Source organism: Hemibagrus wyckioides, linkage group LG12 (assembly GCF_019097595.1).
Source record: "Hemibagrus wyckioides isolate EC202008001 linkage group LG12, SWU_Hwy_1.0, whole genome shotgun sequence".
Lineage (NCBI taxonomy): Eukaryota > Metazoa > Chordata > Actinopteri > Siluriformes > Bagridae > Hemibagrus > Hemibagrus wyckioides.
Genome location: NC_080721.1, coordinates 14,843,097 through 14,863,549, shown reverse-complemented (window position 1 = coordinate 14,863,549; position 20,453 = coordinate 14,843,097). Strand labels below are relative to the sequence as shown.

Here is a 20,453-nt window from a genome sequence, read left to right as displayed (position 1 = left end):
TCTCTGTACAGTGTACTCTCAGTAGTGTACTCTCAGTAGTGCACTCTGTACAGTGTACTCTCAGTAGTGTACTCTCAGTAGTGTACTCTCAGTAGTGTACTCTCAGTAGTGCACTCTGTACAGTGTACTCTCAGTAGTGTACTCTCAGTAGTGTACTCTCAGTAGTGCACTCTGTACAGTGTACTCTCAGTAGTGTACTCTGTACAGTGTACTCTCAGTAGTGTACTCTGTACAGTGTACTCTCAGTAGTGTACTCTCAGTAGTGCACTCTGTACAGTGTACTCTCAGTAGTGCACTCTCTGTACAGTGTACTCTCAGTAGTGTACTCTCTGTACAGTGTACTCTCAGTAGTGTACTCTGTACAGTGTACTCTCAGTAGTGTACTCTCAGTAGTGTACTCTCAGTAGTGTACTCTCAGTAGTGTACTCTGTACAGTGTACTCTCAGTAGTGTACTCTCAGTAGTGCACTCTGTACAGTGTACTCTCAGTAGTGTACTCTCAGTAGTGTACTCTGTACAGTGTACTCTCAGTAGTGTACTCTCAGTAGTGCACTCTCTGTACAGTGTACTCTCAGTAGTGTACTCTCAGTAGTGTACTCTCAGTAGTGCACTCTCTGTACAGTGTACTCTCAGTAGTGTACTCTCAGTAGTGCACTCTGTACAGTGTACTCTCAGTAGTGTACTCTCAGTAGTGTACTCTCAGTAGTGCACTCTCTGTACAGTGTACTCTCAGTAGTGTACTCTCTGTACAGTGTACTCTCAGTAGTGTACTCTCTGTACAGTGTACTCTCAGTAGTGCACTCTGTACAGTGTACTCTCAGTAGTGTACTCTCTGTACAGTGTACTCTCAGTAGTGTACTCTCAGTAGTGTACTCTCTGTACAGTGTACTCTCAGTAGTGTACTCTCAGTAGTGCACTCTCTGTACAGTGTACTCTCAGTAGTGTACTCTCAGTAGTGTACTCTCTGTACAGTGTACTCTCAGTAGTGTACTCTCTGTACAGTGTACTCTCAGTAGTGCACTCTCTGTACAGTGTACTCTCAGTAGTGCACTCTGTACAGTGTACTCTCAGTAGTGTACTCTCTGTACAGTGTACTCTCAGTAGTGTACTCTCAGTAGTGTACTCTCTGTACAGTGTACTCTCAGTAGTGTACTCTCAGTAGTGTACTCTGTACAGTGTACTCTCAGTAGTGTACTCTGTACAGTGTACTCTCAGTAGTGTACTCTCTGTACAGTGTACTCTCAGTAGTGTACTCTCTGTACAGTGTACTCTCAGTAGTGTACTCTCTGTACAGTGTACTCTCAGTAGTGTACTCTCAGTAGTGTACTCTGTACAGTGTACTCTCAGTAGTGCACTCTCTGTACAGTGTACTCTCAGTAGTGTACTCTCTGTACAGTGTACTCTCAGTAGTGTACTCTCAGTAGTGCACTCTCTGTACAGTGTACTCTCAGTAGTGTACTCTCTGTACAATGTACTCTCAGTAGTGTACTCTCAGTAGTGTACTCTGTACAGTGTACTCTCAGTAGTGTACTCTCTGTACAGTGTACTCTCAGTAGTGTACTCTCTGTACAGTGTACTCTCAGTAGTGTACTCTCTGTACAGTGTACTCTCAGTAGTGTACTCTGTACAGTGTACTCTCAGTAGTGTACTCTCAGTAGTGTACTCTCAGTAGTGTACTCTCAGTAGTGTACTCTCTGTAGTGTACTCTCAGTAGTGCACTCTGTACAGTGTACTCTCAGTAGTGTACTCTCAGTAGTGCACTCTGTACAGTGTACTCTCAGTAGTGTACTCTGTACAGTGTACTCTCAGTAGTGTACTCTCTGTACAGTGTACTCTCAGTAGTGTACTCTCAGTAGTGTACTCTCTGTACAGTGTACTCTCAGTAGTGTACTCTCAGTAGTGTACTCTCAGTAGTGTACTCTCTGTACAGTGTACTCTCAGTAGTGTACTCTCTGTACAGTGTACTCTCAGTAGTGTACTCTCTGTACAGTGTACTCTCAGTAGTGTACTCTCAGTAGTGTACTCTCTGTACAGTGTACTCTCAGTAGTGTACTCTCTGTACAGTGTACTCTCAGTAGTGTACTCTCAGTAGTGCACTCTCTGTACAGTGTACTCTCAGTAGTGCACTCTCTGTACAGTGTACTCTCAGTAGTGCACTCTCTGTACAGTGTACTCTCAGTAGTGCACTCTCTGTACAGTGTACTCTCTGTACAGTGTACTCTCAGTAGTGTACTCTCTGTACAGTGTACTCTCAGTAGTGTACTCTCAGTAGTGCACTCTCTGTACAGTGTACTCTCAGTAGTGTACTCTCTGTACAGTGTACTCTCAGTAGTGTACTCTCAGTAGTGCACTCTCTGTACAGTGTACTCTCAGTAGTGTACTCTCTGTACAGTGTACTCTCAGTAGTGTACTCTCAGTAGTGCACTCTCTGTACAGTGTACTCTCAGTAGTGTACTCTCTGTACAGTGTACTCTCAGTAGTGTACTCTCAGTAGTGCACTCTCTGTACAGTGTACTCTCAGTAGTGCACTCTCTGTACAGTGTACTCTCAGTAGTGTACTCTCTGTACAGTGTACTCTCAGTAGTGCACTCTCTGTACAGTGTACTCTCAGTAGTGCACTCTCTGTACAGTGTACTCTCAGTAGTGTACTCTCTGTACAGTGTACTCTCAGTAGTGTACTCTCAGTAGTGCACTCTCTGTACAGTGTACTCTCAGTAGTGCACTCTGTACAGTGTACTCTCAGTAGTGCACTCTCTGTACAGTGTACTCTCAGTAGTGCACTCTCTGTACAGTGTACTCTCAGTAGTGCACTCTCTGTACAGTGTACTCTCAGTAGTGCACTCTCTGTACAGTGTACTCTCAGTAGTGTACTCTCAGTAGTGCACTCTCTGTACAGTGTACTCTCAGTAGTGTACTCTCAGTAGTGCACTCTCTGTACAGTGTACTCTCAGTAGTGTACTCTCTGTACAGTGTACTCTCAGTAGTGTACTCTCTGTACAGTGTACTCTCAGTAGTGCACTCTCTGTACAGTGTACTCTCAGTAGTGTACTCTCTGTACAGTGTACTCTCAGTAGTGTACTCTCTGTACAGTGTACTCTCAGTAGTGTACTCTCAGTAGTGTACTCTCTGTACAGTGTACTCTCAGTAGTGTACTCTCTGTACAGTGTACTCTCAGTAGTGTACTCTCTGTACAGTGTACTCTCAGTAGTGTACTCTCTGTACAGTGTACTCTCAGTAGTGTACTCTCAGTAGTGTACTCTCTGTACAGTGTACTCTCAGTAGTGTACTCTCAGTAGTGTACTCTCAGTAGTGTACTCTGTACAGTGTACTCTCAGTAGTGTACTCTCAGTAGTGTACTCTCAGTAGTGCACTCTCTGTACAGTGTACTCTCAGTAGTGTACTCTCAGTAGTGTACTCTCAGTAGTGCACTCTCTGTACAGTGTACTCTCAGTACAGTGTACTCTCAGTAGTGTACTCTCTGTACAGTGTACTCTCAGTAGTGTACTCTCAGTAGTGCACTCTCTGTACAGTGTACTCTCAGTAGTGTACTCTCTGTACAGTGTACTCTCAGTAGTGTACTCTCTGTACAGTGTACTCTCAGTAGTGTACTCTCAGTAGTGCACTCTCTGTACAGTGTACTCTCAGTAGTGTACTCTCTGTACAGTGTACTCTCAGTAGTGTACTCTCTGTACAGTGTACTCTCAGTAGTGCACTCTCTGTAGTGTACTCTCAGTAGTGCACTCTCTGTAGTGTACTCTCTGTACAGTGTACTCTCAGTAGTGTACTCTCAGTAGTGCACTCTCTGTAGTGTACTCTCTGTACAGTGTACTCTCAGTAGTGTACTCTCAGTAGTGTACTCTCAGTAGTGCACTCTCTGTAGTGTACTCTCTGTACAGTGTACTCTCAGTAGTGTACTCTCAGTAGTGTACTCTCTGTACAGTGTACTCTCTGTACAGTGTACTCTCAGTAGTGTACTCTCTGTACAGTGTACTCTCAGTAGTGTACTCTCAGTAGTGCACTCTCTGTAGTGCACTCTCTGTAGTGTACTCTCAGTAGTGCACTCTGTACAGTGTACTCTCAGTAGTGCACTCTCTGTACAGTGTACTCTCAGTAGTGCACTCTCTGTAGTGTACTCTCTGTACAGTGTACTCTCAGTAGTGCACTCTCTGTAGTGTACTCTCTGTACAGTGTACTCTCAGTAGTGTACTCTCTGTACAGTGTACTCTCAGTAGTGTACTCTCAGTAGTGCACTCTGTAGGAGGTGTGTCGTGATTGAGGACGCGTCCCGGTGCGTGTCTCTGCACTGCAGCCCGCCGGTCTCCGGGTGGTGGGGGTGGTGGAGGAGGCTGAGCTCGGCGCGATGATGGCGACTCCCAGCGCGAACAGCAGCTCCGCGACACCGCCGCCGCCCTCAGCCCTGAGCAGCGGCCACCTCACGGCCTCCTCTTCCGCCTCCTCACAGCAACACCACTGCCAGCACATCACCACCATGAGCAGCATGCAAGGTAAAGAGAAGAAGGAGAGGAGAAAGACAGGACGGAGATGTCAGGCGCCATGTCTCCGTGTTCCTCTCTCTCTCTCTCCCTCTCTCTTCCGGTGTCTCGGCTCTCGGTTTAGCTTCGAGACGCTAACCGGCTGATAGTTAGCGCGCTGTCTGTCTCACAACAACAACAACAGGGCATTTAAATCATACTTTAATATAAAATATAAAATAAGATACCCTCGATTTATTTACAGCTGTATTTATGTTTTGTTTTTATTTGACACATCATCCGGTAGGTCGCGAGCTAGCTTCATGGCTACACCTGTTAAAGTAACGGTTAGCCGTCCATGCTAGCTATTTCATTTATTATAATCAGCCTCATTTGCATAATGAACCTGATTAATTTATCGGTAATTAACCGAGCCGTCATTAAAAAGAAACCGAACCAGCTATAGCTCATACGTGAATGTAATTATGTAGTTATTTATATTTAAAATAATAATAAAATAATAATATTAATAATGCCGTATAATTCAAGCGCATAGAGATGTTCGCAGGCGCGTGCGTCATTTTGTCATTTCTCAGCTTTAACGGTTTAAAGCGTTATAAATGCTGCTCGAGACGCATTAAATACGTTCATATTACGGTGTCAGATGCTGATTGGTGATATTTTGTTTATTATTCTAACGATTGTGAGATTATATCCCCTTAAAAATGTGACATTAACGAGAAATATTAACGTGAAGAGTCGTTTATGTCGGTGTCTCCGTCTGTGATTTTCCAACAGCCAATCAGAGACACTCCTGGGTCATAATACATTTTGATTGGTTAAGTGTGACAGGTTGTAATGACTAGGCGGGGCTTAATTACTGCCTCAGTTCAATTGGATTAATTAATTGAATTATAATTAAACCTGGAATTATTGTTCTTACGATGGGAATATATTATCTAAAACAATTATATAATACTATCTAACTAACTATATATATATATATATATATATACACACACACATACTGTATTGCCAAAAGTTTTGGGACGTCTGCCTTTCCATGCACATGAATGTAATATGGAGTTGTCCCGCCCTTTACAACTATAACAGCTTCAACTCTTCTGGGAAGGATTTCCACAAGGTTTAGGAGTGTGTTCACGGGAATTTTTGACCGTTCCTCTAGAAGTACATTTGTGAGGTCAGGCACTGATGTTGGACGAGAAGGTCCGGCTCACAGTCTCCACTCTAATTCATCCCAAAGGTGTTCTATGGGGTTGAGGTCAGGACTCTGTGCAGGACAGTCAAGTTCCTCCACACCAAACTCACTCATCCATGTCTTTATGGACCTTGGTTTGGTCACTGGTGTGCAGTCATGTTGGAAGAGGAAGGGGTCATCCCCAAACTGTTCCCACAAAGAGCATGAAATTGTCCAAAATGTCTTGGTATGAAGCTGAAGCATTAAGAGATGATTTGTAGGGGTGTCCCAAAACTTTTGGCATGATAGTGTATATATAATATAATAATAATAAATACTTTGAGAAAGTATCATATGTGCATCAAGAATGAACATAAATACAGTGAGGATTATTGGAATGATGTGAAATGATTGTAACTATGTGAAGAATTATTATAGAATATATGTGTATCGAATTATCATGAGTACGTAGAGAATGATCATCAGTTGATGTGAATAATTATTCGTCTGTTTAATCAGGGATTAATGTCAACATTCTTTAATGATTGGACTTTTGAAGCTGACTTTTCACTTCTGTGACACATTTTTCCTTCTCATTTTTGACCACTAATCTCCCGCATGACCCCGTTTGATGTCGGACCATGGTGAGACACCTGAATCACACTCTCTCTCTCTCTCTCACACACACACACACACACACACACACACACACACACACAGACACACAGTTTTCATCATTTCCTGTCTGGTTTCTCATCAGACTGCTACTTGTTTGTTCTGTACACCCTACTATGTGCATGCATGTGTATATTTCTTGTTTGTGTGTGTGTGTGTGTGTGTGTGTGTGTGTGTGTCCACCTGCACACACACACACTTACGGTAACGAGTGAGTCATACTCCGTGTCTCACCACGTTGGTGCAGGAGCTGATTATCTGGCTTCAGATGTTGTTGGGGTTTTAGACACGCTGCTCAGATGCTTTAGCTCGTTACCTCAGGTGCAGGAAAATCTGATCAAACACACTTCATCTCTTCATCAGACTTTCTTCTGGTTTTTTTAAATATCTTTCTATTATTTTTTTTTTAGTTTTTAAAAACTCCTTTACTCTGGTTGGATTGACATTTAACAGACTTCCTGTCTGGTAAACCCGTGTGTGTGTGTGTGTTTTTGTTGTTGTTTTTCTTGTCAGCAGGATTTCAGATTAACCTGTCTGGAGCGGTCCAAAGTAAGCCGAAACTTCAAAGTAAGACAGAAACACTTTTGTTTCTGTCTCCTCACGGCCGATGTTTTGACGATCCGCTAGTCACCACTGGGTGTTGAGCTGAGGGTCTGTGTGTGTGTGTGTGTGGTGTACATGGTGATGGTGGTGGTGGTAAATCACACTGCAGGTGCTAACCGATCTGTTAGCCTTGATCCCGCCCACTATTTTGCTGAGTTTTGCTGACGTGTAATAGTGAGGCGCTGGAATTGTCTCCTGATGATGCCTGAGGTGAAGAAATCTTCCGAGACGTCTGTTGGACAGAGGAATCCGCCCTTTGATCATTGATGTCGTTAAATACTATTAAAATGATCCTCAAGAACATGAATGGAACAGGAAGAAGAGCTCACGCTGTCAGTCTGGTTAGCTTTAGTTGTTCAGATAAAGACTTGATGTGGGACAGCGAAAATACCGCGCTGTGTGTTTAGTTTCATCGTGTTGTAAAAATGTAAATATTTATGTTTTTGGCATTTGGCAGACGCTCTTCTCCAGAGAGACTTCTATTTTATCCCATTTTTATACAACTGAGCAATTAAGGGTTAAGGGCCCCACTCAAGGGGCCCAGCAGTGACAGCGTGACGGATCACACCCGTCTGATCAGTAGTCCAATGTCTTAGCCACTAAGCTACCACACTTTGTTACAGCCTGCACCCTCGTCATGTAGAGTGTTGTTTTATTTAAGATAAATTACGGCATTTAGAAACTTCTATGGAGTGGAAGACATCTCTTGAGGAAATGGAAATGAGCGAGATCTTGATGTGACCTTGATCCGGTCTGAACTGGCCGCTAGAGTCCCGGTGAAGTCCATCTCACTTCCAGTTTGTAAAATCACGTTATGTGGGAATGTTCAGAGGGGGTGAATATTTATGCACCATACTCTGATTTGGGACAAAGCCTTCGTTTTTCCTCAGAAGACACTCTTCCCTACCTAGGCGGCCTGCCTCTGATTGGACGGCGTGAACACCTCCTCCTGGTGGTGTTTTAATGTATAAAGTCTTGGAGCAGTAGATTACTCTAGATTAGACTTGATCTTGCTTTTCTTCTCGGCACCAAACCGGTTATATACGGTGAAATAACTTCCACTATCCGTGTTCTCTCACATGCTGCTGTGAGGCTCTTTTGTTTACGCAGCTTCTCACTAACTCAGCAGCACCTTGGGGACTTTCTGTGGTTTGTGGTTTTGTTTTTTTTTTCCTCTTCTTCCTCCTCCTCCTCCTCCTCCTCTCGGCTTGTGTTGTGTCTTGATTTTGGAGCTGAATCAGATCCGAGCAGCGCCGGGACACGTCGGGGCAGGGAACCTTCACGGAACGGCAAGCGCTCTTTTCCTCGGAGTCGCATTCTTGTGGTGGCTTTAGGAGGAGAAGAACGAAAACAAAAGCAGATTCTTCTGCTCCGAGGTGGAGCCTTTCATCCTGGGAGAGCTTTGATTTGAGCTAGCACCCTGGAGTGTGTGCCTTTTTAATTCAACACCATTACTGTGTTTGTTTGTTTATTTATTTACTTGTAAACAGGTGCTTTTTTTGTTTTAGGGTGTAAATTGTTTATTTTTGTTCAGTTTAGTCGAGTGCCACACTTACTTGAGTCAAAAACGGCGAGAATTAACTTGCTTGCAATCAACCAATTGCAAACGTTTAAATAAATACACTTCTAACTTCTCACACACACACGCAGGGAATTGATGGGCTGAAATGTAACGAGCTCCGTAGCAGAGCCTGAGGCATCATTTTAACCGGAGATAGAGCTCCAAACTCGGCTAAAGTGCCCGACTTCCTGCACCATGTACCTCAGGCCCTGAGGGGCGGGGCTTGTCTCGTTATAAGACATCTTGTTATCTCTTATGCACATCTGGATGAGCTCTTGCTCTGTACAGTTTATCTCTATGGGCTCAGCTGTATAATTAACAGAAAGATGATTTCCATGATGTTTCAGTGAAGCACACAGTTGCATTTTTTGCACGTTTTCACCCCTGAACATTAGCTTGTTGCACACAGGTAAGTCTGGAATGCAGAGCGACAAGCTCGGGTTTATTTTCCTGGTAAGGAGATGGGCATGTGGACGCTGAGGGAGGACGGTGCATGTCAGACTCCGGGTTTCATCTCCATCCTCCAGATTTGCTAAAGCTGCCGGTTTTCTGGAGCTGCGCTTTTCACAGCTAGCTGAATCGCTCAGTGATGATGTGTAAATAATCCTGACTCTCTCTAGTGTTCTTTTAGCTGGCATTAACTACACTATATAGCCAAAAGTTTTGGGACACCCCTCCAGATCATTGAATTCAGGAGTTGGTTAGTTCCAGTGAAAGGAACTCTTAATGCTTCAGCTTCATACCAAGACATTTTGGACAATTTCATGCTCTTTGTGGGAACAGTTTGGGGATGACCCCTTCCTGTTCCAACATGACTGCACACCAGTGACCAAACCAAGGTCCATAAAGACATGGATGAGTGAGTTTGGTGTGGAGGAACTTGACTGTCCTGCACAGAGTCCTGACCTCAACCCCATAGAACACCTTTGGGATGAATTAGAGCGGAGACTGTGAGCCGGACCTTCTCGTGCAACATCAGTGCCTGACCTCACAAATGTGCTTCTAGAGGAATGGTCAAAAATTCCCATAAACTTTTGGTTTGGCTCGCAGTCTCCACTCTAATTCATCCCCAAACTGTTCCCACAAAGAGCATGAAATTGTCCAAAATGTCTTGGTATGAAGCTGAAGCATTAAGAGTTCCTTTCACTGGAACTAAGGGGCCGAGTCCAACCCCTGAAAAACAACACCTGAACTCACTGATCTGGAGGGGTGTCCCAATACTTTTGGCAATATAGTGTAGCTTTGACCTGCTTGAAAATGTAGGAAAGTGATTGCAGCTGAAGTCGTATCGTTTCCAGAGGTTTCATGAGGATGAAACGAGGATTTTCACTAGTACAAATAATCAGCAGCTGATTGGTCTGTTTCCATGGTGAAGCTGATCGTTTTCACCACAGTGTTTATTAAAAATCATTTTATTGAAAAGTCAAGTTTACTTTTTATCCGTTTATCGGTACATTTAACGGCTTCTTCCATGTGTGGTAAATAAACATTTCAAAAATATCACCATGTAAAAATGAGGAGCATCCTTCATACACCCTCTGATGGAGGTGTTGCTATGGAAACGATGCGGCGTTAAGATTGATGACGTTAATATAAACCTGTGATTAGCAGCTGCACTGCTGTCGGTTTTAGGAAATCTGGAGTGTGTCTGTCTCAGGTGTGCATGACTTCCCTGAACATCTGTAGATGATCAGATCATTCAGACTGTGGAAGAACATCTGTACTGTGTGCGTGTGTGTGTGTGTGTGTCTGTGTGTGGGTAACGTTCCTGCACTTCCTCTCTGTCAGGTAAACGTAAAGTCCTGAAGCTGGATTTCGCCAATCCGTCGATCAAGTCATCCACCAGATTCAGCCTCAACACTGCGGTGCCGTCCTTCCAGAACCCTCAAATGTGAGTACAGCTTCTCCACATCCTGCTTGCTCTAGAATCCGCTTTTTTCCAAAATATTTCATGCACAGATAATTCGGCTATTCTAGATCCCTGCATTGTCATGGGAACACAGGACTTTCAGCTTAGAACCACTCTAGAACCTGTGTGTGTGTGTGTGTGTGAACACGTCAATGATGAATATAACTGTTGTGGAACCCTGTTATATGAACTGCGTACTGCCATTCTAGAACCCGGTTATGTGACATAGATACAGATACACTTTAACTAATTTAACTCATCTATGCAGTGGGAGTAAAACTGCTCTAGAACCCACTGCTGTGGATGCAGCCATGGGAATAGAACCAGGCAAGAATACACACTCTAGAACCCATGTGACAATGGTGATATACAATGAGAGTAAACCTGCTCTGTTCCACGTTTTCTAATCCAGCTGGTGTAGAACCTTACCTGAAGACAGCTGTTGGAGAACCTGGTTATGTGCTAGACAGAAGTTCCTCTAACTCTGTGTGTGTGTGTGTGTTTAGAGAACGTTTGCGCACACACAGTATTGAATCATCAGGAAAGTTAAAGATTTCTCCAGAGCAGCACTGTGACTTCACAGCGGAGGATCTGAAGGACCTGGGGGAGATCGGCCGAGGAGCGTACGGCTCTGTCAACAAGATGGTGTACAAACCCAGCGGGCAGATCATGGCTGTAAAGGTAACAGGCCACGCCCCTTTCACTGAGACTGACAGATACAGAGGCCACGCCCCTTTCACTGAGACTGACAGATACAGAGGCCATGCCCCTTTCACTTATACTGACAGATACAGAGGCCACACCTCCTTCACTGAGACTGACAGATACAGAGACCACGCCCCTTATATTTATACTGACAGATAAAGAAGCCACACCCCTTTCACTGAGACTGACAGACAGAGAGGCCACGCCCCTTTCACTGATACTAACAGATACAGAGGCCATGCCCCTTACCTTATACTGAGAGATACAGAAGCCATGCTCTTTTTCTTATACTGACAGATACAGAGGCCACGCCCCTTACCTTATACTGACAGATACAGAGGCCACGCCCCTTGCCTGATACTGACAGATACAGAGGCCATGCTCTTTTTCTTATACTGACAGATCCAGAGGCCACGCCCCTTACCTTATACTGACAGATCCAGAGGCCACGCCCCTTACCTTATACTGACAGATCCAGGGGCCACGCCCCTTACCTTATACTGACAGATCCAGAGGCCACGCCCCTTACCTTATACTGACAGATCCAGAGGCCATGCAGATACAGATTTCATACCTCCTGCACGTATACGGACATATAGAGAGGCCACACCCCTTTACTGAGACTGAAAGATACAGAACCAGTACACAGGCCACACCTCCTTCACTGCAGCTGATGCACACAGGCCACACCCCCTTTACATATATTATGTTAGGTGTTACACATATTTAGGTACTGTATGTGTGTGTGTGTGTGTGTGTGTGTGTGTGACAGAGGATCAGGTCGACTGTGGATGAGAAGGAGCAGAAGCAGTTGCTGATGGATCTGGATGTGGTGATGAGGAGCAGTGACTGTCCTTACATTGTCCAGTTCTATGGAGCGCTTTTCAGAGAGGTGTGTAAATTTAAAAAATAAAATTCACACCACACAGTGACGCATAGCTGACTTAACACACTCACACTCTCTGTCTGCCTCTGTGTGTGTGTGTGTGTGTGTGTTTCAGGGGGACTGTTGGATATGTATGGAGCTCATGTCTACCTCTCTCGACAAATTCTATAAATACGTATATTCCACGTTGGAGGATGTGATCCCCGAGGAGATCTTGGGCAAAATTACACTAGCTGTGAGTGTGTGTGTATTCATTGTGTGTGTAGTGTGTATTCATTGTGTGTGTAGTGTGTATTCAGTGTGTGTCCAGTGTGTATTCAGTGTGTGTCCAGTGTGTATTCAGTGTGTGTCCAGTGTGTATTCAGTGTGTGTCCAGTGTGTATTCAGTGTGTGTCCAGTGTGTATTCAGTGTGTGTCCAGTGTGTATTCAGTGTGTGTCCAGTGTGTGTGTAGTGTGTATTCAGAGTGTGTCCAGTGTGTGTGTGTAGTGTATTCAGAGTGTGTCCAGTGTGTGTGTAGTGTGTATTCAGAGTGTGTCCAGTGTGTGTGTAGTGTGTATTCAGAGTGTGTCCAGTGTGTGTGTAGTGTGTATTCAGAGTGTGTCCAGTGTGTGTGTAGTGTGTATTCAGAGTGTGTCCAGTGTGTGTAGTGTGTATTCAGAGTGTGTCCAGTGTGTGTGTAGTGTGTATTCAGAGTGTGTCCAGTGTGTGTAGTGTGTATTCAGAGTGTGTCCAGTGTGTGTGTAGTGTGTATTCAGTGTGTCCAGTGTGTGTGTAGTGTGTATTCAGAGTGTGTCCAGTGTGTGTGTAGTGTGTATTCATTGTGTGTGTAGTGTGTATTCAGTGTGTGTCCAGTGTGTATTCAGTGTGTGTCCAGTGTGTATTCAGTGTGTGTCCAGTGTGTATTCAGTGTGTGTCCAGTGTGTATTCAGAGTGTGTCCAGTGTGTGTGTAGTGTGTATTCAGAGTGTGTGTAGTGTGTATTCAGAGTGTGTCCAGTGTGTGTGTAGTGTGTATTCAGAGTGTGTCCAGTGTGTGTGTAGTGTGTATTCAGAGTGTGTCCAGTGTGTATTCAGTGTGTGTGTAGTGTGTGTGTAGTGTGTATTCAGAGTGTGTCCAGTGTGTGTGTGTAGTGTATTCAGAGTGTGTCCAGTGTGTGTGTAGTGTGTATTCAGAGTGTGTCCAGTGTGTGTGTAGTGTGTATTCAGAGTGTGTCCAGTGTGTATTCAGTGTGTGTCCAGTGTGTGTGTAGTGTGTATTCAGAGTGTGTCCAGTGTGTGTGTGTAGTGTATTCAGAGTGTGTCCAGTGTGTGTGTAGTGTGTATTCAGAGTGTGTCCAGTGTGTGTGTAGTGTGTATTCAGAGTGTGTCCAGTGTGTGTGTAGTGTGTATTCAGAGTGTGTCCAGTGTGTGTGTAGTGTGTATTCAGAGTGTGTCCAGTGTGTGTAGTGTGTATTCAGAGTGTGTCCAGTGTGTGTGTAGTGTGTATTCAGAGTGTGTCCAGTGTGTGTAGTGTGTATTCAGAGTGTGTCCAGTGTGTGTGTAGTGTGTATTCAGTGTGTCCAGTGTGTGTGTAGTGTGTATTCAGAGTGTGTCCAGTGTGTGTTCTGTGTGTATTCAGTGTGTGTCCAGTGTGTGTTCTGTGTGTATTCAGTATGTGTCCAGTGTGTGTGTAGTGTGTATTCAGAGTGTGTCCAGTGTGTGTGTAGTGTGTATTCAGAGTGTGTCCAGTGTGTGTGTAGTGTGTATTCAGAGTGTGTCCAGTGTGTGTGTAGTGTGTATTCAGAGTGTGTCCAGTGTGTGTGTAGTGTGTATTCAGAGTGTGTCCAGTGTGTGTGTAGTGTGTATTCAGAGTGTGTCCAGTGTGTGTGTAGTGTGTATTCAGAGTGTGTCCAGTGTGTGTGTAGTGTGTATTCAGAGTGTGTCCAGTGTGTGTGTAGTGTGTATTCAGTGTGTGTCCAGTGTGTGTGTGTAGTGTGTATTCAGAGTGTGTTCTGTGTGTGTCCAGTGTGTGTGTAGTGTGTATTCAGAGTGTGTCCAGTGTGTGTCCAGTGTGTGTTCTGTGTGTGTCCAGTGTGTGTGTAGTGTGTATTCAGAGTGTGTCCAGTGTGTGTTCTGTGTGTGTCCAGTGTGTGTGTGTAGTGTGTATTCAGAGTGTGTTCTGTGTGTGTCCAGTGTGTGTGTAGTGTGTATTCAGAGTGTGTCCAGTGTGTGTGTAGTGTGTATTCAGAGTGTGTCCAGTGTGTGTTCTGTGTGTATTCAGTGTGTGTCCAGTGTGTGTGTGTAGTGTGTATTCAGAGTGTGTCCAGTGTGTGTGTAGTGTGTATTCAGAGTGTGTCCAGTGTGTGTGTAGTGTGTATTCAGAGTGTGTCCAGTGTGTGTTCTGTGTGTATTCAGTGTGTGTCCAGTGTGTGTGTGTAGTGTGTATTCAGAGTGTGTTCTGTGTGTGTCCAGTGTGTGTGTAGTGTGTATTCAGAGTGTGTCCAGTGTGTGTGTAGTGTGTATTCAGAGTGTGTCCAGTGTGTGTGTGTAGTGTGTATTCAGAGTGTGTTCTGTGTGTGTCCAGTGTGTGTGTAGTGTGTATTCAGAGTGTGTCCAGTGTGTGTGTAGTGTGTATTCAGAGTGTGTCCAGTGTGTGTGTAGTGTGTATTCAGAGTGTGTCCAGTGTGTGTGTAGTGTGTATTCAGAGTGTGTCCAGTGTGTGTTCTGTGTGTATTCAGTGTGTGTCCAGTGTGTGTGTGTAGTGTGTATTCAGAGTGTGTTCTGTGTGTGTCCAGTGTGTATTCAGTGTGTGTCCAGTGTGTGTGTAGTGTGTATTCAGAGTGTGTCCAGTGTGTGTTCTGTGTGTATTCAGTGTGTGTCCAGTGTGTGTGTGTAGTGTGTATTCAGAGTGTGTTCTGTGTGTGTCCAGTGTGTGTGTAGTGTGTATTCAGAGTGTGTCCAGTGTGTGTGTAGTGTGTATTCAGAGTGTGTCCAGTGTGTGTGTAGTGTGTATTCAGAGTGTGTTCTGTGTGTGTCCAGTGTGTGTGTAGTGTGTATTCAGAGTGTGTCCAGTGTGTGTGTAGTGTGTATTCAGAGTGTGTCCAGTGTGTGTTCTGTGTGTATTCAGTGTGTGTCCAGTGTGTGTGTAGTGTGTATTCAGAGTGTGTCCAGTGTGTGTGTAGTGTGTATTCAGAGTGTGTCCAGTGTGTGTGTAGTGTGTATTCAGAGTGTGTCCAGTGTGTGTGTAGTGTGTATTCAGAGTGTGTCCAGTGTGTGTGTAGTGTGTATTCAGTGTGTGTCCAGTGTGTGTGTGTAGTGTGTATTCAGAGTGTGTTCTGTGTGTGTTCTGTGTGTATTCAGTGTGTGTCCAGTGTGTGTGTAGTGTGTATTCAGAGTGTGTCCAGTGTGTGTTCTGTGTGTATTCAGTGTGTGTCCAGTGTGTGTGTAGTGTGTATTCAGTGTGTGTCCAGTGTGTGTGTAGTGTGTATTCAGAGTGTGTCCAGTGTGTGTTCTGTGTGTGTCCAGTGTGTATTCAGTGTGTGTCCAGTGTGTGTGTAGTGTGTATTCAGAGTGTGTCCAGTGTGTGTTCTGTGTGTATTCAGTGTGTGTCCAGTGTGTGTGTAGTGTGTATTCAGAGTGTGTCCAGTGTGTGTGTAGTGTGTATTCAGAGTGTGTCCAGTGTGTGTTCTGTGTGTGTCCAGTGTGTATTCAGTGTGTGTCCAGTGTGTGTGTAGTGTGTATTCAGAGTGTGTCCAGTGTGTGTTCTGTGTGTATTCAGTGTGTGTCCAGTGTGTGTGTAGTGTGTATTCAGAGTGTGTCCAGTGTGTGTTCTGTGTGTATTCAGTGTGTGTCCAGTATTTTGTTCAGTCTTTAGCACTCACATGCCCTCTCCCCTGGTCTTCATTGCAGACTGTGAAAGCACTTAACCACTTAAAAGAAAACTTGAAAATAATTCACAGAGGTAAGATCTCTCCTCCATCACCGTCCATTTCCTCTTGTCCTTTATCCATACTTGTATATGACACTGATTTGGGGGCGGGGCTACGTGTCCATTAATGATGTCACCAGGTGACTTTTGCACATCCTTAGTGATGTCACTGAATAAGAGCTTTTGTCCAATCACATAAAACTATGCAAATTCTTACTTAGTGATGTCACAACTTCACACACATCACACGTAAATTATTATTCAATGTGGGGGTAGGGTGGGGTGGGGGCAGTGCTGGGGCTCCAACCCAGATCTTCCGGTCAACGATCCAGAGCCTTAATCAAGTTGGTTTAAATATAAAGAACTGAAAAGGAAGTAGTATTGATAGTCTTGTGGTCACTTCCTGTCTGTGTGTGTGTGTGCCACCCCTCCTGCAGACATTAAGCCATCGAACATTCTGTTGGACAAGAATGGGAACATTAAGCTGTGTGATTTCGGGATCAGCGGTCAGCTGGTGGACTCCATCGCCAAGACCCGAGACGCAGGCTGCAGGCCGTACATGGCAGTGAGTCTGGTTTATTTATTCAGACTCCTCTAAACTCCCAGTACCTGTGTGTGTGTGTGTGTGTGTGTGTGTGTGTGTGTGTGGATTTAGCATTCTCATGGCAGCACTGATGTCACTGGCTATGTTTAGCACAGATGATGTCATCCTTTTGCTCTGTCTAACAACCATATTACCTGTGTGTGTGTGTGTCTCAGCCGGAGAGAATAGACCCCAGTGCTTCCAGACAGGGTTATGATGTACGCTCAGACGTCTGGAGTTTGGGAATCACACTGGTATGTGGACAAAGAGTGAGCTGTGAAAAGACCTTCAGACTGTCCATCTGTGTGTGTGTGTGTGTGTAATATATTGTGTATCAGTGTGTGTGTAGAAAGATGACCACTCTCATGAAGGGATGTGCGTGTGTCTGTGAAATATATATTGTGTAACTGTGCGTGTGTGTGAGAGAGAGACATCCATTGTGTAAGAGTGTGTGTGTAATATATTGTGTATCTGTGTGTGTGTAGAAAGATGACCAGTCTCATAAACAGATGTGTGTGTGTAATATATTGTGTATCTGTGTGTGTGTGTGTAGTTAGATGACCACTCTTATGAACAGATGTGTGTGTGTGTGTAATATATTGTGTATTTGTGTGTGTAATATACTGTGTAACACTATGTGTGTGTGTTTGTGTGTGTGTCAGTACGAGTTAGCGACCGGTCGGTTTCCGTACCCGAAGTGGAACAGTGTGTTTGATCAGCTCACGCAGGTGGTGAAAGGAGATCCTCCACAACTCACCAACTCTGAAGAACGACAGTTCTCCCCCAAATTCATCAACTTCGTCAACCTGTGGTACACACACACACACACACACACTGTAGAATGTACAGTGGATATATACAGGTGTTTGTGATGTATAAAAGTATGAAATGGAACAGAGATGAAGGTCAGATCTTTTTTAGCAGCTTTAATGTGATAGAGAAAGTAACAAAGATAAAAGATGTGTGTGTGATGTTCTCACAATCAAATTCCAGTCTTATCATCCATCATCCATTTTCTTGGGGTTCCCATGAATGTTTAGAGCAGGAGAGCAGTTTCCAAAACATTAGCTGTAGCATGGAACACTGTAACGTCCATCAAACCAGAGCTCCAGAGTGACCTCACGGAGAACAGGACGTCCCTCAGAGCGTATAACAGAGCAAGACTAAACCATACCCTGGAGGCTGCCAGGAGATCTACAGCAACAGTCCCAGAGCTGCAGGAAGATCTGACACACACTGATTACTCTCTACACGTGACACCGGTCTCACCTCAAAACCCGTGTGGAGAAACGTGTCATGGCCTGAAGAGACCGAGGCAGTTCTTCTTGGAGATAATTCTAAAGGATCAGCATCCTCACGGTGAAGCACGGTGGTGGCAGCATCACGCTGTGGAGATGCTGATCTTCATCTGGGACTGAAGATGGAGGGAATCGGCTCCGATTACCAGTCTCTGGAGATCGTCTCACAGGATCAGGGAACAGAACCGTGAAGGGAAGAGTGAAATAAAATGAAATAAAAAATGTTGGTAGACTCTTATGCAAAGAAGAGAGAAAGAGAGTCAGATAGAGAGAGACAAAAAGAGGGGAGAGAGACAGAGAGAGAGAGAGACAAAAAGAGGAGAGACACAGAGAGAGAGAGAGAAAAAAGAGGAGAGACACAGAGAGAGAGTCAGATAGAGAGAGACAAAAAGAGGGGAGAGAGACAGACAGAGAGAGAGAGAGACAAAAAGAGGAGAGAGAGACATAGAGAGCAAGATAGACAAAAAGAGGAGAGAGAGACAGACAGACAGACCAAGAGAGAGAGACAAAAACAGGAGAGAGAAACACACAGAGAGAGAGAGAGAGAGAGAGTCACATAGATAGAGAAAAAAAGAGGGGAGAGAGACAAAAACAGGAGAGAGAAACACAGAGAGAGAGAGAGAGAAAAAGAGGAGAGACACAGAGAGAGAGAGAGACAAAGAGAGGAGAGACAGAGAGAGAGAGACAAAAAGAGGAGAGACACAGAGAGAGAGACAAAAAGAGGGGAGAGAGACAGACAGAGCGAGAGAGAGAGAAAAAGAGGAGAGAGAGAGAGAGTCAGATGGAGAGAGACAAAAAGAGGGGAGAGAAACACACAGAGAGAGAGAGAGAGTCACATAGAGAGAGACAAAAAGAGGGGAGAGAGACAAAAACAGGAGAGAGAAACAGAGAGAGAGAGAGACAAAAAGAGGAGAGACACAGAGAGAGAGAGAGAGACAAAGAGAGGAGAGAGACACAGAGGGAGAGAGACAAAAACAGGAGAGAGAGAGAGAGAGAGACAAAAAGAGGAGTGAGAGACAGAGAGAGCGATACAGAAAAAAAGAGGAGAGAGAGACAGACAGACGGAGAGAGAGTCAGAGAGGGAGAGTGAGAAAGAGAGACTCTTTCTCTAGAGAGAGAGTGTTGAGTTCTGTAGCCAGTGCTGTAACCCTGGTAGCTCAAGTGGTTAAGTCTCTGGGTCGTTGATCAGAAGATCAGGGTTCAAGCCCCAGCACTGCAAAGCTGCCACCGTTGGGCCCTTGAGCACGGCCCCTAACCCCCACCCTGCTCCGGGGGCACTGTATAATATCTGACCCTGCGCTCTGACCCCAGCCTCCAAGGATGGGATATGTGAAGAAAGAATTTCACTGGGCAGTAATGTATATGTCACAAATATAGACAAGTTAACTACTTAACCCAGTACTAGCTAAGGAGTGTAAATACAAAACCAGGAAACTGTGTGGTTCTGCTGGTTTTACGCTTTCAACATTAATGTTAGTGTGAATCGATTCTTGTTGCCTAGCAACAGTGCTACAGTGTGTGCCGATGGTTTCTGTTAACGTTTCTGTCTCCACTTCACAGCCTTACGAAGGACGAGTCGAAAAGGCCGAAGTACCGAGAGCTTCTGGTGAGTAGGGTTCGGTTCCGTTACTGCCACTGTGTCCGTGTGTGACGGCAGGGTCATCTCACCCTGGGGTGTGTCTCTCTCTGTGTGTGTGTGTGATAAACAGAAACACCCCTTCATCCAGATGTACGAGGAGCGCTCCGTAGACGTGGCCAGTTACGTGAGCAGGATCCTGGACCAGATGCCGGCGTCCCCCAGCTCCCCCATGTACGTGGACTAGAACAGAAACGCAAGCTGTCGTGTAAAAAGTTCCGCTTCGTCACAGAACCCTGCAGAAACATGCAGAGACGTCCAGAGCAGTGAGACAGCTGTCCTCAATCACGCCCGCACAGCTGTCTGTCTCTCTCTGTCTCATGTCTCACCTCACAGCATGCGCTGGAGGACGCCTCGTCTCTGGACATACTGTACATACACCCTGCTGCTGAGTGTGTGTGTGTGTGTGAGTGTGTGTGAGTGTGTGTGAGTGTGTGTGTGTGTGTGTGTGTGTGTGTGTGTGTGTGTGTGTGTGTGTGTGTGTGTGTGTGTGAGTGTGTGTGAGTGTGTGTGAGTGTGTGTGAGTGTGTGTGAGTGTGTGTGAGTGTGTGAGTGTGTGGTCCCGGAGGAGGTTTTTGAGAGCGGCCATACCGAAGTGCTGCTCACGCCGGTCTGTCCACTCTCTGCCTCGTGATGGCTCGATTCCAAATCCCCCTTCTCCATACCCAAGTGCACTATGTAGGGTGTTTAATAATGGCTCCTGCACCCGAGGTAGTGCACCGGTGTATTTGGGATTCATCCCATGATCGTGTCTTTACTGTATAATGATTATGATCCATGTTCTGATGTATAAAATAAATCAACTGGTAAACTGGAAGTGTGTGTGTGTGTGTATGTGTGAGAGAGAGAGAGAGAGAGAGAGAGAGAGAGAGAGAGAAAGAAAGAGACAGACAGACAGAGAGAGAGAGTAATAGAGACAGAGAGAGAGAAGGAGACGGATAGAGAAGCAGACAAACACAGAGAAAAGGAAAGAGAGTAAAAGACAGACAGTGGGGGAGAGAGAGACAAACATACAGAGAAA

General features: G+C 45.0%; 1 protein-coding gene across 9 annotated transcripts; it reads left to right on the top strand.

Moving 5' to 3' along the window:
• The first annotated feature begins 4,308 nt into the window (after positions 1–4,308).
• Positions 4,309–20,249, top strand: map2k4a (mitogen-activated protein kinase kinase 4a). Of its 9 annotated transcripts, none has more exons than XM_058404582.1 (12): positions 4,309–4,504; positions 6,861–6,893; positions 10,297–10,399; positions 10,924–11,098; positions 11,895–12,014; positions 12,124–12,243; positions 15,897–15,948; positions 16,353–16,480; positions 16,675–16,752; positions 17,161–17,309; positions 19,357–19,402; positions 19,506–20,249. In XM_058404582.1, the coding sequence occupies exons 1-12, from the start codon at positions 4,360–4,362 to the stop codon at positions 19,617–19,619; spliced, it is 1,263 nt and encodes a 420-aa protein (XP_058260565.1). In that variant the 5' UTR covers positions 4,309–4,359; the 3' UTR covers positions 19,620–20,249. The 9 variants fall into 9 exon arrangements, with proteins under 9 accessions (XP_058260565.1, XP_058260563.1, XP_058260564.1 ...); XM_058404580.1 differs by having other exon boundaries at positions 6,861–6,911; XM_058404581.1 differs by having other exon boundaries at positions 6,858–6,893.
• The last annotated feature ends 204 nt before the right edge of the window (positions 20,250–20,453 follow it).